Source organism: Nansenia antarctica (genome assembly GCF_963989245.1).
Source record: "Nansenia antarctica genome assembly, chromosome: 9".
NCBI classification, from domain to species: domain Eukaryota; kingdom Metazoa; phylum Chordata; class Actinopteri; order Argentiniformes; family Microstomatidae; genus Nansenia; species Nansenia antarctica.
Window position 1 is genome coordinate 40,875,298 of NC_137679.1, and position 18,571 is coordinate 40,893,868.

At 51.9% G+C, this 18,571-nt stretch overlaps 1 protein-coding gene across 1 annotated transcript in view; it reads right to left on the reverse strand.

The window, feature by feature from the left end:
* Nucleotides 1–1,529: 1,529 nt before the first annotated feature.
* tnfaip8l3 (tumor necrosis factor, alpha-induced protein 8-like 3) overlaps nt 1,530–18,571 on the reverse strand; it is a gene marked incomplete at both ends in the record, with an annotated part of 20,485 nt that continues 3,443 nt past the window's right edge. The window contains one exon of the mRNA XM_080539343.1: nt 1,530–2,092. Coding sequence (XP_080395469.1) covers nt 1,530–2,092 — 563 coding nt within the window. The remainder of the gene's footprint in view (nt 2,093–18,571) is intronic.

Sequence of the window (18,571 nt, forward strand, 5' to 3'; positions counted from 1 at the left end):
CGCTAACAATCCATTTCCACTCTTCTGTCTGTTAGGTGCTCTTGTTGCTATGCTACTGTACCACGGCTATGCTAGGCTAACGACCGGTTGTTTTCATAGCGCGGTTGTCAGACTCAAAGCTAGTTCTTCTTCATCTACCCCCTGTTTACACTCTGATGGAGTCACTCCCCCAGGGGTGGGTGGGGGGTCTGTTGGCTATCTCTCCTGGTCACCAGTGACAGAGATATAGATATACTACTGATTTAGAACAGATCATCGACATTATCATCCTGAACCATAATCTTGATAGAGCCGTCGATGCCGGTGTTCATCCATTGGTTGACAGAGGGGTGTAGAATCACACGGGTGTGATGATGATGATGATGATGATAGTGATGATGATGAAGATGATGATGAGGAGAGACAAGTGATGAAGGCGTCTCCTAGTGACGGAGCAGGGTCTATAGTACGTCTCAGTGGTATAGACAGACAGAGAGAGAGAAAGAAGGAGAGAAAGAAGGAGAGAGAGAGAAGGAGAGAGTAGTCTGGAAAAGTCTTCATAGAGCCGATATACACAAGGTCAAACGAATAGAAATGTACACTTTCATCAAAGGTACGGAAGCTCGAAGAGGGAGAGAGGAAAGAGGGGATGTTGAGAAAGAGGGAGAGAGGAAAGAGGGGGATGTTGAGAAAGAAGGAGGAGGAGGAGGAGGAGGGGGGAGAGAGGGTAAAAGAGGAGAAGGGGGGGGCAAAGAGAAGGAAAAGAAGAGGAGGTGATGGAACAGGAGGAGGAAGAGGAGGAGGAGGTGGAGGAGGAGGAGGAGGAGGAGGAGGGTGAAGGGGTTGAGAAGTTTGAAGAAGAAAGTCAAACAAATCGTGTCGTCACCCATGAAAGCACCAAAGAAACAGAGCATACAGCACTAGAGGAGGAGAGAGAGAAGAAGAGGAGGAGGAAGACAAGGGGATGAGGAGGTGGAGGTGAAGGGGATGAGAAGGATGAGGAGGTGGAGGTGGAGGAGGGTGAGGAGGGTGAAGGGGATGAGGAGGTGGAGGTGGAGGAGGGTGAAGGGGATGAGGAGGTGGAGGTGGAGGAGGGTGAAGGGGATGAGGAGGTGGAGGAGGTGGAGGAGGGTGAAGGGGTTGAGGAGGTGGAGGTGGAGGAGGGTGAAGGGGATGAGGAGGTGGAGGTGGAGGAGGGTGAAGGGGTTGAGGAGGAGGAGGTGGAGGTGGAGGTGGAGGAGGAGGAGGTGGAGGTGGAGGAGGGTGAAGGGGTTGAGGAGGAGGAGGTGGAGGTGGAGGTGGAGGAGGTGGAGGTGGAGGTGGAGGAGGGTGAAGACAAGGGGATGAGGAGGTGGAGGAGGAGGAGGAGGAGGAGGAGGGTGAAAGGGTTGAGGATTTGAGTTTGAAGAAGAAAAGTCAAACAAATGGTGTCGTCGAGCATACAGCACTGGAGGAGGAGAGAGAAGAAGAGGGGGATGAGAAGGAAGAGGATGAGGAGGAGTCGGAGAAGGAGGAGAATGCGGTGAAACAATGACCCCCAGACGGCTCATCTAGAGCGTCCCTTCGTCCAGCAGTTTGTTGATCCCCAGGCAGATCTTCCTCAGGTAGAGTCTGTACTCCTCCCCCTCGCCGTACAGCTCGGACAGGAACTCGGCGTGGGCGAAGTGGTTGAACACGTGGTCGATGCGCGCGTGCGACCGCGCCGTCAGGTGCTGCTCCACCAGGGCGTGCAGCAGGTCCCGGCACTCCAGCAACAACTCCGACAGGATATTCCGGTCGAACGTGTACTCCACCTCGTAGAAGCTCACCGCCGTCATGGCGGCCTGGTTCATCTTCTTCTTGAAGCGCTCGACCGTGTCCAGCTCGTCGGGGCTGAACTGGTGGTTGCGGTAGAGGATGCCGATCTTCAGGGCAATCTTGATGACGTCCTTGACGATCTTGTGCGCCTCCTTCTTGCTCTTGGTGTACTCGCGGCTGGCCCGGTACAGCTCGTCCAGGATCTCGCTGCTGGCGTCGTCCGTCAGCAGGTTGGCCACCGCCATGGTCGCCATCTTGCTCAGGATCTTCTTCTGCGCCTGCAGGGCCAACGACCGCGAGTTGAACGTCTCCTGGCCTGGAGAGAGGGAGGGAGGGAAAGGGAGAGAGGAAGAGATAGGGGGGGGAGGGGGTGGGGGGGGGGAGATAGGAAGAGGGAGTGGGGTAGGAGGGAGGGGTAGGGGGTGAGGGATAAGAGGGATACAAGGGGGGGGGGGTAGGAGTGAAGGAAAGGGGGGTCGGGGTAGGTGGGAGGAGAGGAAGAGGGGGTGTAGGAGGGAGGAGAGGAAGAGGGGGGGGAGATGGGAAGGAGGGAGAGATAAGAGGGAGTGAGAGGAAGAGGGGGGGAGATAGGAGGGAGAGGGAGGAGAGGGGTGGAGGGATAGGAGGGAGAGGGGGGGAGGATGAGAGGGAGGGAGGGAGGGAGGAGAGGGAGGGGGATGGAAAGATAGGAGGGAGAGGGAGTGAGGGGGAGATAGGGGTGGAGAGAGAGAATGTGGGAGAGAGAGAGAAAAAGTTAGTTACTGTAGTTGAAAGGCTGCCTCGCCTGATATCCTTCATTGTGTGTTTATCCATCTTGTCATGGGGGAGGCCCAAACACACAGACCAGCGGAAAGTTGAGTAACGCCCAAATCAACCCCCCCTCCAGCCTTAGTCACGTACAATAACTCTGACTCACGCACCAGTGGTACGTTCCGGAACGCAACAGGCCTCAGTACAATATCTACTTTGTCACTCGCAAGGAATTCGACCACTGACTACAATACTAAATCTGAGGCGGTTGAGAGGGCTTAAGGAGTCATCGAACCAAGAATGTCTAAAATGAATTACAGGACACGCACACAAAAACACACACACACACACACACACACACACACACACTCACTCACACAGACACACACACACACACACACTCACACACACACACACACACTCACACACACACACACACACACACTCACACACACACACACACACACACACACTCACTCAGACACACACAGACACACACTCACACACACACACACACACTCACACACACACACATACACTCAAGAAAGAGGAATGTCGGGGTATTGGGTGGAGACCTTCCTTGCCCCTGGCCAGTGGTGAAGGTAGCGTGTGTGTGTGTGTGTGTGTGTTCAGGCTGGGTCGTACCGTGTTCACCCTGGTATGTCTGACTCCTCTGGAGAGCTTCATACATCCCTCTTATACAACTGCCACAGTGTGTTTAGGAGAACAATTTGAATCTCTCTCCGCATTTACATATTTGACATTTAGCAGAAGAACAATTTTAATCCCCCTCTGAATTTACGCATTTGACATTTAGTCTGCTGAATGTCAAATATCCAAAGATACTTTACAACAAATACACGTCTAAGCCTCTAAGTAAGTGCAGTCATCGTAAAAGAAAAGGTAATCCATTCCAAAACCCAGGGATCATCGGCAGTTTCCATGTGAGGAGAAGCATTGTAACTGCCATTTATAGTAGAGAAACTGTACATGGGGCGGCGGGGGGGTAGTGGGGATGAGGAGGTCTTTAGGAGGGACTACAGGGGGTAGAGGTGATGAAGAGGTCCTTAGGAGGGACTGTACAGGGGGATGAGGAGGTCTTTAGGAGGGATTGTACAGGGGGATGAGGAGGTCTTTAGGAGGGATTGTACAGGGGGGTAGTACAGCAGGGGGGTAGTACAGGGGGATGAGGAGGTCTTTAGGAGGGACTGTACAGGGGGGTAGTACATGGGGATGAGGAGGTCTTTAGGAGGGACTGTATAGGGGGGTAGAGGGGATGAGCAGGTCTGTACAGGGGGGTAGAGGGGATGAGGAGGTCTGTACAGGGGGTTAGAGGGGATGAGGAGGTCTTTAGCAGGGACTGTTGTAGCCTGCCTATTCTCTCTCTGACAGCAGTAGTGTCATTTACGAGCAGTACCACTTCACCTCTGCGTGGTTGTATTGGAGTGGTCTGACTGTGTGGTATAATATATGATGAGTTATGATTTATGGGCAGTGATGATTTATGGGCTAACTGCACGCAGTGCTAGCGCTAATGGTGGTCTAGTAATGCTCTAATGGTGCCTGTTTGTTGTTGTGCTTCATCTTGAATTTAAATAATTCATCATTATGATTATGGTGGTGATCATTAGGCTGTTTGTGCTGGTCCCTCCGGGCGCTTGGTGCCCTACGCACAGCGTGTGATAGCGCGTTTAGCACGTAATGGCGTCCCTGGTTATTACTAGAACAGCCGTGCCTTTTTTACCTACTATAAGAGCCGCCTCTGGGGTCAAATGACCATAGTCTTTACAATGGGAAGCTGCTACTTACACACAACTACCACTAGTTGGCGCGTCTTGTAATCAGCCCGTGTTCTACACAGAAAAACTGCAGAATAGCTTTATACTAGCTTATCCTGGTGTGATTTTGAAAATATAAGGATACTGGGTGGTTGAATGCACATATCTAGGAAAAGTCATGAAAGGAGGGTCCTGAAATTTGATCGAGTGCAAAGATATAACAATGTTTTTACTCACAGGGTTAAATGACCCCACACACGGCTGTTCTAGTGTTATGGGTTATGACAGGGGTTCACAAACGTTTTTGTCTGTTATGGGTGGGGGGAGGGAGGGATGGGTAAAACAATAAGAAATTCATCAATAAATAAATTAGATATTTCACTTTGTTCTTTCCCCCTAGTGGTCAGCTATGACAAGTTTAGGTTAGGTGAGGGCACCCCTGGATGATGTCATCAGCGTTGGCCAGGTGAAGACAGGTGCATGCGTACCTGTAGGACACCAAGCTGAAACAGTTTTTCAACAAGCTTTGCTTTAAACGTTCAATTGTTTCATTTAGTTTGGAAAGGAAGTTTTCCAAAAACGTTTTCCTTTTGTTTGGGTTGTGGCCACATATCCTTGTTTGTAGGCCAGTGTTTACCACCTGCTGTGTATCGTAGCATCAGCCTAGCATCAGCAGCTACAAACCTACATGCTCATCCACTCATCCTCAAGTTCCCACCAACCAACAAGAAGCAGTCGACTACCGTGAGTAACCCAAAGCTGGTGAGATGACGTGAAAGTTGAATTAAAGTGAACTTAGTTATGACTCTGGTGATTGGTTAAAACACTGCAATATAGGATACAGCCATACACAGACATTGTTAGTCTTAATATAACATAAAAGTGTGTGTGTGTGTGTGTGTGTGTGTGTGTGTGTGTCAATATTATTTATCAAATCATAAAGGTTAGTTAGATGTTCTCAGGGAACCCCAATCTGAAATCAGGTGACCCCCACACACACAGACCCCAATTTTAGGAACAGCTGGGTTGTGGTCCTCTGTGGCTCAGTCGGTAGAGCATTGCACTGACAACGCTTAGGTTGTGGGTTTGATTCCCCCTGGGACCATATATACTGAAAAATGTATGCACTCTGAAGTCTCTCTCTCTTAATGGTGTATATTGGGAGTTATGGGGCTGGGAGGACAAGTCCGTCTGATAGAGGGGAACCGTTTAGAACAGAACCATGTCCAGAGAAACCAGCAGGCCTGCATGTATTTGTGTGCATGTGCTATTGTGCATGTGAAGAGTGTGCATGTGTTAGTGTGCATGTGAAGAGTGTGCATGTGCTAGTGTGCATGTGAAGAGTGTGCATGTGCTAGTGTGCATGTGAAGAGTGTGCATGTGCTAGTGTGCATGTGTTAGTGTGCATTTGTTAGTGTGCATGTGAGGAGTGTGCATGTGAGGAGCGTGCACGTGAGGAGCGTGCACGTGAGGAGTGGGTGGTGTGGAGATGAGCAGGGTTTTATTTAGGTACCACCCAGCCTGAAATTACACACGCCAGATAACTCCTATTATATATATATATATATATACGTGTGTGTGTGTGTGTGTGTGTGTGTATATATATATACTCCTATTGTGATTAGAGCTGAGGACTCCAGCCTCTCTCCTCCTCCACCGACACGAGAGGAGGGAGAGAGAGAGAGACACGTACACGTACACACATGCACAGACACACACACACACATGCACATGCACAGACAGACGCACGCATGCATAGATGGACACACACACACAGACACACACACACACACACGCACGGACGTGCAGACGGACACACACACACACACACACACACACAGTGCCAGCCCAGCCCATCCCAGAGGGCTCAGAACCACAGCGGCTCCACATCAAATGGGGCAGACTTCAGAGGCTTCAGAGACATCATAGGGAGATCAGCTGTACCGACCGAGGCCTCTAATGCTGCAGGATGACTGTTACTGGAGGTCTTCTAACGAGGTTCTGGGCTACGCTGTCTGGAAACTCAGCAACAACAAATACAGTATTAACACACAGCGCAAACAACTTCTCTATGCTATCTATCTCTCTGTGTGCGTGGGTGTGCGTGGGTGCGCGTGGGTGCGTGTGGGTGTGTGTGGGTGGGTGTGTGTGTGTGTGTGTGTGTGTGTGTGTGTGTGTGTGTGTGCGTGTGTGTGCGTGCGTGTGTGCGTGTGTGTAACTCTCCCAGTATTAGGGGAAAACTTGCCCTGGAAAAGTTGCTCCAAAGCAAAAAAAGCACCTCCTCTCTCCTCCTCCCTGCAGTGATGGCATTTCATCCACGGCCTCTCTCTGTGTACAGGCTATGACATTTCATGCGAATGTGCTGACGCTATGCCATTTCGTGTGTTACATCTATGACATTTAAAGTCGCTTCAGTGAGGAAAAGTTAGTCTTCACATCAATTATTAACTCTAAAACAACTATGATTCCATACGGGCTACGAAGCACTCTTATACTGTACCAGGGACTGCACTGTGAGAGAGTAGCTGCTGTACCACACTATAGGATATGGAGAGAGAGAGAGAGGGAGGGAGAGGTAGAGAGAGAGAGAGAGAGAGAGAGAGAGAGAGAGAGAGAGAGACTCACGCTATGTAAATCAACACCTGATCTAATCAGAACAGGTAGAGTAGCTTTTTTCACACTTGTCACACACAAAAACTACTCCATGCAAATCTAGGAATCGTTTGCATCCTATTTGAACAGCGACAACCAGGATATTTCACTGTGGTTTCATTAGAGAGAGAGAGAGAGAGAGAGAGATAGAGAGAGAGAGAGAGGGAGAGAGATAGAGAGCTGTATATCTGTCATCGACAGGCCCTTCCCTTGTAATTCTAATTTCCTGTTCGGGTAGGCCTCTGAATTGCCTCTTTGTTTTCCCCCGCGGGCGCCTGTGATGTTGCCTAGCCTCGGCCCGACCGCTGTGTAGTCCAGATCAAGGCGATAGCTGAGATGAGCGTCGTCTTTGTGATTGGGTCGCTCGGTGGTTGTGGTGGCGGTGGGGGTGGCAGTGGTGGGGGGGGGGAGAGAGAGAGAGAGAGACACAGAGAGAGTGGGGGTGGGGGTGGTGGTTGTGGGGGGAGAGAGAGACAGAGAGAGAGAGAGAGATAGAGAGATTGGTGGTGGTGGTGGTTGTGGTGGGGGTAGGGGTGTGGCTAGGGGTGGTGTGGTGACACACCCGGCAAAACACTGGTGGTTGTGGCTTTGGCGGGCGCCACGTGTTGTCAGGGGGTCAGACCGGGACAACAACAAAAAAGCGCTCACATTGTGTGACTCACACAGTGTAGACAGGGACTGCATTTGTTTGTGGACTGGTGTATTTTGAAACTTGTACTTTGAGAGACAGAGACAGAGAGAGAGACAGAGAGACAGAGACAAAGAGAGAGAGAGAGAGAGAGAGAGACAGAGAGAGAGAGAGACACAGAGAGAGACTCACATTGTGTACACTATAGCCAGGAACTGCATTTATTGCTGTTTTCTTGTCGTCCCCCCACCCTACCCTCCATTGTTGTCATTTGATAGCTGTTTAGTTGGCAGCGAGAGGAGGGTTGTCCCGTACCATGTAAACAATGACACTATGGCTGCGTTTGTAAATACGCTCTGGAAATCTGACCAGCACTCATGGAATGCCTCTCTCCTCCAATCAAACGACTTGGGCCCTTTATGACGTCGAACCCAATGTGCGCTCTGGTCCCAGTGTGCGCTACAGACACACCCTATGATTGTTCTCAGGAAGCGAGAACAATGACAACTTCATTGGCTCAAACTGTGTGTTTCTGTGTCGGACTCTCAGGCCCGGTCGCCCCATCGACCGGTTGGTAACACGGGCCCCCGATCGACCGGCCCGCTGGCTCCAGAAGGATCTGGACGTGATCCAGTATGATCCACAATAAGGATGGATTAGATGAGATTAGATTCAACTGACATGTATTGTCATTGACAGAGTGCTGAGACAACGACAACAGTTCGGCATCTAACCTGATTGTGCAGATAGTGTCTGGTGTTTATACGCTTATACGATTACAACAATACCTTCAAATGAAGACTTCAGTTTGACTGTTAAAGTGTGTGTGTGTGTGTGTGTGTGTGTGTGTGTGTGTGTGTGTGTGTGTGTGTGTGTGTGTGGAGGGAGAAGAGACCATGGTGGTGTGAAGTAATCAGGTTACTGCAGATGTCCACTCTTACACAACAAGATCTATTTCTCTCTCTCTCTCTCTCTCTGTCTATCTCTCTCTGTCTATCTCTCTCTCTTTCCATCTCTCTCTCTCTCTCTCTCTCTGTCTATCTATCTCTCTCTCTGTCTATCTATCTCTCTCTCTGTCTCTCTCTCTCTCCCCCCCCCCCTCTCTCTCTCTCTCTCTCCTCTCTCTTTCCATCTCTCTCTCTCTCTCTCTCTCTCTCTCTGTCTATCTATCTCTCTCTCTGTCTCTCTCTCTCTCCCTCCCTCCTCTCTCTCTCTCTCTCTCTCTCTCTCTCTCTCTCTCTCTCTCTCTCTCTCTCTCTCTCTCCCCTCTCTCCCTCTCTCCCCCCCTGGATGAAATGCCCTTTCCCTTACAATGAAGACCACCGTTTGAGTATTAAAGTCACAATTCACCAAGGGAATACATTAGCACATGAAATATAGCTCCTCAAAAGGTGTTCTTTCTTTTTTAGCTGAGACTTAATTTTGAGCAACACTAGACAATAAAAGAAAACTTGCAGGAGGAAGTCAAAGTTCCTGTGTTTCTCAAATGCGTTTTCTCATCGCCAGATGCTCCGGTCCGCTACTGCATGTGCTGCATGCGTACTCTAACACATCACACAGCAACGTGATAGTCTTTACGTCTCGATGTGATGTCGCCTGGACAACAAGCGTCGCCTGGACAACCACAGCGTTGCCCGGGACGACGTCTCTGCTTTCAATATTCCAGAGAATCAATATTCTAGAACAGCCAGTTGTTTTCACAATAACCATGAACTCATGCCTCGCCCCCCCCCACCTCCCACTCCCCCCAACCCCCCCGCCCCCACCCCACTATTAATTCAGAGTGTTTGTGAGTGCCTTCACCCCTGGACCCTCCAAGGTTGTGATGAGGCACCAGCTGGTGGAGCGCTTCAGCCTCCAGACATGACCTCCCTGTGACCCTCCTGTTCTCACAGGAGAGAGAGAGAGAGAGAGAGAGGTAGAAGAGAGAGGTAAAAGAGAGAGAGACAGAGAGGAGGGGGGGGATGAGAGAGAGAAGGGGGGGGGGAGAGAGAAGGGGGGGAGAGAGAGAGGTGGGGGGGAGAGAGAGAGAGACAGAGAGATGGGGGGGAGAGAGAGAGATGGGGGGAGAGAGAGAAAGAGAGAGAGAGAGACAGAGAGAAAGACACACAAAGACCACAGAGAGAGAGAGAGACAGACAAAGAGAGTGATAAAGATGTGTTCCTCCGTGCTTGAAGTGCGGGAGGCTTTTAGCACTTCAATGAAGGGAGGCGGGCAAGGTATGAGAGTGTGTGTGTGTGTGTGTGTGTGTGTGCGTGTGTGTGTGTGCCTGCCTGCGTGTGCATGTGTGTGGGTGGTCCTGTATAAAGTACAGTACACGAACAAAGATAGAAGAAGAGATTAGACGCAGGACCAAGTTGGAAGATTTTCAAACACCATAACTCTGACTTGTGTCTCTGGTTTCTGCAGTGAGCTGTGTGTGTGTGTGTGTGTGTGTGTGTGTGTGTGTGTGAGGTTATCGCAGGGCAGGCAGCACTCAGCTATAGGACCTGTGGGTTGATACCAGGTGATTACCCCACGGAGAGCAAGGTGGCACCAATTTACAGGGGACAACTGTTGGCCAACTGTCACCTATCCCCGGGTTACCACCTGTACCAGTCTACTGCTGGGTGGGTGAGAGAGACCAGGTGGAGAGAGAGACCAGGGGAGAGAGAGAGACCAGGGGAGAGAGAGAGACCAGATGGTGAGAGAGACCAGGCAGAGAGAGAGACCAGGGGGAGAGAGAGAGACCAGGTGGTGAGAGAGAGAGAGACCAGGGGGAGAAGAGAGACCAGGGGGAGAGAGAGACCAGGTGGAGAGAGAGACCAGGTGGAGAGAGAGACCAGGGGGAGAGAGAGACCAGGTGGAGAGAGAGACCAGGTGGAGAGAGAGAACAGGTGGAGAGAGAGAACAGGAGGAGAGAGAGACCAGGTGGAGAGAGAGAACAGGTGGAGAGAGAGGCCAGGGGGAGAAAGAGACCAGGAGGAGAGAGAGAGACCAGGTGGAGAGAGAGAGACCAGGGGGAGAGAGAGACCAGGGGGAGAGAGGGAGACCAGGTGGAGAGAGAGAGACCAGGTGGAGAGAGAGACCAGGGGGAGAGAGAGAGAACAGGTGGAGAGAGAGAGACCAGGTGGAGAGAGAGAGACCAGGGGGAGAGAGAGACCAGGTGGAGAGATAGACCAGGGAGAAAGAGAGAGACCAGGTGTAGAGAGAGAGACCAGGGGGAGAGAGAGACCAGGGGGGAGAGAGACCAGGGGGGAGAGAGAACAGGAGGAGAGAGAGACCAGGGGGAGAGAGAGAACAGGAGGAGAGAGAGAACAGGAGGAGAGAGGGACCAGGGGGAGAGAGAGACCAGGGGGAGAGAGAGACCAGCTGGAGAGAGAGAGACCAGGTGGAGAGAGAGAGAGAGGGACCAGGGGGAGAGAGAGAGACCAGGGGGAGAGAGACCAGGGGGAGAGGGACCAGGGGGAGAGGGACCAGGGGGAGAGGGACCAGGGGGAGAGAGAGAGACCAGGGGGAGAGGGACCAGGGGGAGAGGGACCAGGGAGAGAGAGGGACCAGGGGGAGAGAGAGAACAGGAGGAGAGAGGGACCAGGGAGAGAGGGACCAGGTGGAGAGAGAGACCAGGGGGAGAGAGAGACCAGGGGGAGAGAGAGACCAGGGGGAGAGAGAGAGACCAGGAGGAGAGAGAGAACAGGAGGAGAGAGGGACCAGGGAGAGAGAGGGACCAGGGGGAGAGAGAGAACAGGAGGAGAGAGGGACCAGGGAGAGAGGGACCAGGGGGAGAGAGAGGCCAGGTGGAGAGAGAGACCAGGTGGAGAGAGAGACCAGGGGGAGAGAGAGAGACCAGGCAGTAGGAGAGAGAGAGACCAGGGGGAGAGAGAGAGACCAGGGGGAGAGAGAGGGACCAGGTGGAGAGACAGAGACCAGGTGGAGAGAGAGAGACCAGGGGGAGAGAGAGACTTAGGCAACTAACTCCTTTAGTTTGACACAGCCTGTCACCCTAGGTCAGAAGCAGGAGGAGAGGGAGAGAGATATAAAGATAGAGAGAGAGGGGGGAAGAGAGAGAGACAGACAGACAGACACTTTCTTACACACACACTCCTTCACACTTTCAGCAGCCTGTCACCCTGAGGCAGGGTGAGTGACATGGCCTGGCCTGTCTGTCATGGTCGGTTAGCTGAGAGAGGGAGGGAGGGATGGAGGGAGGGAGGGAGGGAGGGAGAGAGAGGAGAGAGAGAAAGAGAGAGAGAGAGAAAAGAGCCAATGTCACAGGACAAGGGACAGCGACAGCTTTCACACTCCTGGTGCTATTTCTCTCACTCTCTCTCTCTCTCACACACACAAACTGTGGTGTCAGGAGATTGTAGGTGATGAGGTGGAGTTTGACAAATATGAACTTTAATGGCTGCTGTAATGGTTAGTGTCCTCTGCGACGAGGCTGTGGATGTCCTGAGGCTAGCCCTGGCCTGGCCCGGGCCAGATTAAACACCTACCGTCAGCCTTTCTGGAAAGAATGGAACGCAATGTTTTCCATTACGATGTGTCGCCCCCCCCCCCCCCCTCACACCGCTTAAAAGTTACACACAAGAACGCCGCCGTCCGAAGTTGTGGTCGCCTAATCTTACATAAACACACCGTGTTATGACCGGAGGTGCGTAGGTTGACTTAGAGAGAGGGAGGGAGGGAGAGAGACACAGAAAAAGAGAGACACAGAGAGACAGACAGACAGACAGAGAGAGAGACACAGAGAGAGACACAGAGACAGAGAGATACACAGAGAGAGACAGACAGACAGAGAGAGAGAGAGACAGAGAGAGAGAGAGAGAGACGAAGACAGAGAGACAGAGACAGAGACAGGCACAGAGAGAGACAAAGAGAGAGAGACACACACACACACAGAGATAGAGATAGAGACAGGGACAGAGAGAGAGAGAGACAAAGAGAGAGAGACAGAGACACACACAGAGAGATAGAGACAGGGACAGAGAGAGAGAGAGAGAGACAGAGACACACACAGAGAGATAGAGACGGGGACAGAGAGAGAGAGAGAGAGAGACAAAGAGAGAGAGACAGAGAGAGAGAGACACACACAGAGAGATAGAGACAGGGACAGAGAGAGAGAGAGAGAGAGACAGAGAGAGAGACACACACAGAGAGATAGAGACAAGGACAGAGAGACAGAGAGAGAGACACACACAGAGATGGGGACAGAGAGAGAGAGAGAGAGAGAGACAGAGAGAGACACACACAGAGAGATAGAGACAGGGACAGAGAGAGAGAGAGAGAGAGAGAGAGACACCGTGTTATTCGGAGGTGCCTAGATTGGACTTTGAAACACAGAGAGAGAGACAGACAGAGGGAGAGAGAGAGAGAGGGGTCCTGCTCGCTGATCCCCCACGGCTGGTTAGCTAGCTGGCTAGCGACGCCGACAGTCTCTCTCTCTCTTTGTTCCCCCATCCCGATGTTTTCAGAGCGCTGAGTCAACACCTAGCTGTGGCGGAGCACCAGGGCCCGTACATCACAGTACCTCACAGTACCTCTCAGTACATCACAGTACCTCACAGTACATCACAGTACCTCACAGTACCTCTCAGTACATCACAGTACCTCACAGTACATCACAGTACCTCACAGTACATCACAGTACCTCACAGTACCTCTCAGTACATCACAGTACCTCACAGTACATCACAGTACCTCACAGTACCTCTCAGTACATCACAGTACCTCACAGTACATCACAGTACCTCACAGTACCTCACAGTACCTCACAGGAATGTGCAGCACGTGTAGCCCGGCCCCGGGCTTAGGTGGAGCCCCGGAACCGCCCCGCGGGGAGCTTGTCTTGGTCGCCGTCCAACAGCAACCAGGGGATTTGTCCGTTAGCAGAAAACAGCAGCTAACACAAACTAGACTCCCCCTCCCTCTCTCCCTCTCCCTCTCCCTCTCCCTCCCTCCCTCACTGCTGAACCAACCCTGGGGGCTGGCTGACTAGAGAGACTGGCTGTTTTATAGAGCCTGCTTAGCGAGAGCACAGGCCTCACTGCCTGACTGACTGAGAGCAGTGTGTGTGTGTGTGTGTGTGTGGGGGGGGGGGGGCGTGCGCGTGGGTGAGCATGTGTGTGCGCATGTTTGTTTGTGTGTGTGTGTGTGTGTGTGTGTGTGTGTCTGTCTGTGTGTGTGTCTGTCTGTGTGTATGTCTTTGTGTGTGTCTGTGTGTGTCTGTGTGTGTGTCTGTGAGTGTCTGTGTGCGTGTGTGCGTGCGTGCGCGTGTGTGCGTGCGTGCGCGTGTGTCTGTGTGTGTGTGTGTGTGTGTGTGTGTGCGTGCGTGTGTGTGTGTGCCTGGTTCCTGGTGGTGGAATGCACATCTGCCTGTGTTGACGTGCAGGTCAGTCATGTGTCATTAAGGGTAAGAGAGCCATGTACCCCCAGTACTCTCCTTGAATAACAACACAGTCTGGAGCCCAGTCCAACAACAAGCCCTAAGCCCAACCCCCAATACCTAGCCCCTAGCTCCTAGCCCCTAGCCCCTAGCCCCTAGTCCCCAGCTCCTAGCTCCTAGCCCCTAGCTCCTAGCCCCTAGCTCCTAGCTCCTAGCTCCTAGCCCCTAGCCCCTAGCCCCTAGCTCCTAGCCCCTAGCCCCTAGCCCCTAGCCCCTAGCCCCTAGCTCCTAGCCCCTAGCCCCTAGCCCCTAGCTCCTAGCCCCTAGCCCCTATCTCCTAGCCCCTATCTCCTAGCCCCTATCTCCTAGCCCCTATCTCCTAGCCCCTATCTCCTAGCCCCTATCTCCTAGCCCCTATCTCCTAGCCCCTAGCTCCTAGCCCCTAGCTCCTAGCTCCTAGCTCCTAGCCCCTAGCCCCTAGACCCTAGACCCTAGCTCCTAGCCCCTAGACCCTAGCTCCTAGCCCCTAGCTCCTAGCCCCTAGCCCCTAGCCCCTAGCTCCTAGCTCCTATCTCCTAGCCCCTAGACCCTAGCCCCTAGCCCCTAGCCCGTAGCTTTTAGCTCCTATCTCCTAGCTCCTAACTCCTAACTCCTAGACCCTAGACCCTAGCCCCTAGTCCCTGCTCCTCACAATGAAACTCCCCCGAGTTTCTCACACACACACACACACACACACACACACACACAGAGGAAAAGGCAGAGTGCTGGAGGGTTGTTCTCACGCTGTCTGCTAAGTGTCGTCCTCTTAACAAGATTACTTATACGAGTGCGGATTGGCGAAAAGAAGCGTCGCGATTGGTCGAGAGGTGTTGATGAACGCCCTGATCTAATAAACCGGTTGATGATGACGTTTGTTTTGGTGTTTTGTTTTGGTCCTTTTACTGCTGCGGTAGATTAGTGACATCACGTTCCCTCGACGATGTTTCTGCTTTCCATGTCGGCGGAAACAATGGTGGGAATTTATTCACAGCCAGTTAACTCAGTTTTGTGACCTGATTCATGTTTGAGGGGTGTTGGCCAGTCTCGAGGGATCAGGGGTCTCCTGGAGTGTGTTGGGTTGGTGTGTGTATGTGAGTGTGTTGGGTTGGTGTGTGTATGTGAGTGTGTTGGGTTGGTGTGTGTATGTGAGTGTGTTGGGTTGGTGTGTGTATGTGAGTGTGTTGGGTTGGTGTGTGTATGTGAGTGTGTTGGGTTGGTGTGTGTATGTGAGTGTGTTGGGTTGGTGTGTGTATGTGAGTGTGTTGGATTGGTGTGTGTATGTGTGTGTGTTGGGTTGGTGTGTGTGTGTGTGTGTGTGTTGGGTTGGTGTGTGTATGTGAGTGTGTTGGGTTGGTGTGTGTATGTGAGTGTGTTGGGTTGGTGTGTGTATGTGAGTGTGTTGGGTTGGTGTGTGTATGTGAGTGTGTTGGGTTGGTGTGTGTATGTGAGTGTGTTGGGTTGGTGTGTGTGTGTGTGTGTTGGGTTGGTGTGTGTATGTGTGTGTGTTGGGTTGGTGTGTGTATGTGAGTGTGTTGGGTTGGTGTGTGTATGTGTGTGTGTTGGGTTGGTGTGTGTATGTGAGTGTGTTGGGTTGGTGTGTGTATGTGAGTGTGTTGGGTTGGTGTGTGTGTATGTATGTGTGTGTGTTGGGTTGGTGTGTGAGGTTTCCTGAGGTGTGTGGTGTGTGTGTGTGTGTGTGTGTGTGTGTGTGTGTGTGTGTGAGGAGGTTCCCGAACTGGTGCAGTGTTGGTCCCAGGAGGGTCGAAGGTGAGGGGGGCTGGGGGGGAGGTGTGTGTGATGCTGACTCCTGTCCTCTATCGTACAGTTTGTGGTTCCCGGGAAACTCTATTTGTTGTCAGCGTGTGACAGAACCCACCCACCACGACCTGTAACACAATAAACACTCCAAGCTTTGTCTTCTCCTCACGATTTTGTCAGGTTGTATTATTCTATCTGTGGTACTATGACAGCAACACGGCCCTGGAGGGAGAGATTTATCTATAGTAGTGTCACTTGGTGGGGGTTATGAATATGATGGCAGCCTGCTGGGATGTACAACTCCCCCGTACCTGTGGTAGTGTTGGTGATGAATCACGGCCCTGAGGGGACTGTCGTTGCTGGTGCTGCGTGTGTGCGTGTGTGCGCGTGTGTGTGTGAGTGTGTGTGTGTGTGTGGGGGGGGGGGGGGTGTGTGGGCACGTGTGGGTGTTGTCTGACCAGGAACAGGTTCTCTGCCTCAGAACACACACACACACGGACCATCTGACTGACATATCAGGTAGCAGCCCGATGACGTTAATCACACACACACACACAAACACACACACACATGCACAAGCACACAGGTGCACACACACACACACTGGCAGCGTGACAGCGTGAAGGTCACTGAGCTGATCGGTGTGTGTGTTTACATCCCTGTGATGATGAGGGGATTTCCACCTGCTTTACCTGTGTGTGTGTGTGCGTGCGTGTGTGTGTGTGTGTGTGTGTGTGTGTGTGTATACACACCATAATCCATGACCCTTATTTACCTGGCTTAGCTCTGCCCACAAGCTGTCAGTCGCCTTTCCTCTAAACATTATCAGTGCAAACATCACACGTGTTAAACACCTGTTTGTGTGTGTGTGTGTGTGTGTGTGTGTGTGTGTGTGTGTGTGTGTGTGTGTGTGTTTACGTGTACAGACCAAAGTAAAAGGAGGTGAAAGGTGATTTCAGGGTGTTATCACCGGGGGAACAATGACACTCCCATATTTGTTCTAACAGGATCACGAGCTACAAACCTGAGCTTGTTGTCTCAGACTTAAACCCCCCCCCGAATTCGATTTGTTCTTCATCGATTTTTCTGGTGTTCGGTGTGTGCAGCTTATGAAAAGTGTCTGTTATTGCGAGAGGGCTGTCGTAGGTGAGAAACACACCTCTCGTCCAGGGGCGGGGGAGGGGGGACGGGGGGGAGGAGGAGAGGGGGGCGGGGGACCTCACCAGGAAGTGTTTGTTTCCTCGCCCGTATGGAACAGCAGCAGGGACAGGCATGCGAGACGGTGACATCACCAAGTGTCTGGCGCCCTCAACGCCTAGCGAAGGTGTTGTTAGCATCTTGAAACATTTTGTTCTGGGGACAGGGGACGGGGATGTGAGGCTGGGGACTAGCTGAGTTTTTGGTTGACGGGTGGGGGGGGGCTTGAGCTATATCGACAGCGAAGGGCTAAATAGATTGATTGATTGATTGATTGAAAACTTTATTAGAATGTTTGCAGAAGTAGGTACATGTAAGTACATATTACATACAAGGTCAACTAAAAGGATAAAAACCCAAGAAAGCCACTGGCTTATTTCAATTGGGGTCCTTGAAGATGGCGATGCGCTAAATGGCAATCTTTCTTTTTTTGGGAGCCCACTCATATTTTTCATTTTATTGGACAGATACAGTGAAGACAGACAGGAAAGTAAGGAGAAGAAGGGAGATACGGCATGTCAGCAGGGCACGTGTTGAATTCGAACCCATGCCGACATGGGTATATGTGTAGTAGTATCTGGAGATCTAGAAGGCTATTCATAAAACATTCGGCGGGGGCCAGAGCTCCCCGGACGCCCAGCCCTAACGACGTCACTGGCACCTGGCGAAGCTTTGTCTCGTCCGATCCGTCGGGTCGGACCGGTTCAGGAGGTGAGCTGCTGCTGTAAAGAACCGGGGGAGACGGACGGGTCTGGAGGAGTGAAAAGAACGAACGCCGTCTGAATGCAATCTGTTATCAATCCCCCTGTGTGACTGTGTCCTCTCAGACAGACAGACAGACAGACAGACAGCCGGCGGTTTATCAACACCAGGAAATGTCAGATGGAGCAGTCGCCCCTGGCAACAACAAAACGATAGCTCAGATGGTTTGATAGACAGTACAGGTCTTTCTGGTCTGGTCTGGTCTGGCGTTTAAGCTTTAAGTTTGTCAGTGTGTCAGAAAATGAACCGACTACAGTTTCTTAAAACAGGATTTCCGAGTCTGGAAAAACAATGGTGTGAGTTTATTCACATCAGCCGGTTAACTCAGTGTTGTGGTCTGATTCGTGTCTGAGATGTGTTCATCAGTCTAGACTCTCGAGGGATCAAAATGTTCTGACTCCAAAGTGCTTTACAATGGCCTCTCATTCACCCATTCACACACATTCACACACCAATGGCAGCAAGCTAGCTACCACGCAAGGCGCCGGCCCGCTCATTGGGAGCAATTTGGGGTTCAGTGTCCTGCCCAAGGACACCCCTACATGTGCCACAGCTGCTCCATCAGGGTTCTCCTGGAGTGTGTTGGGGTTGCTGTGTGAGGTGCGTGTGTGAAGTGTGTTGGGTTGGTGTGTGACGTGTGTGTGTGTGTGTGTTTGTGGCTTATGAGCTGGTGCAGTGGAGGTGTTTGGTGTTGGTCCCAGGGGGGTCGGAGGTGAGGTGAGGGGGGGGGGGGGGGGGGGTGCTGACTCCTGGCCCCTATCGTACAGTACACCTCTCACATCTGCAGTATCAGTAACACACACACACACATGTGTGGCACACTTGCACACACGGAATCACACACACATGCGTACACACACACACACA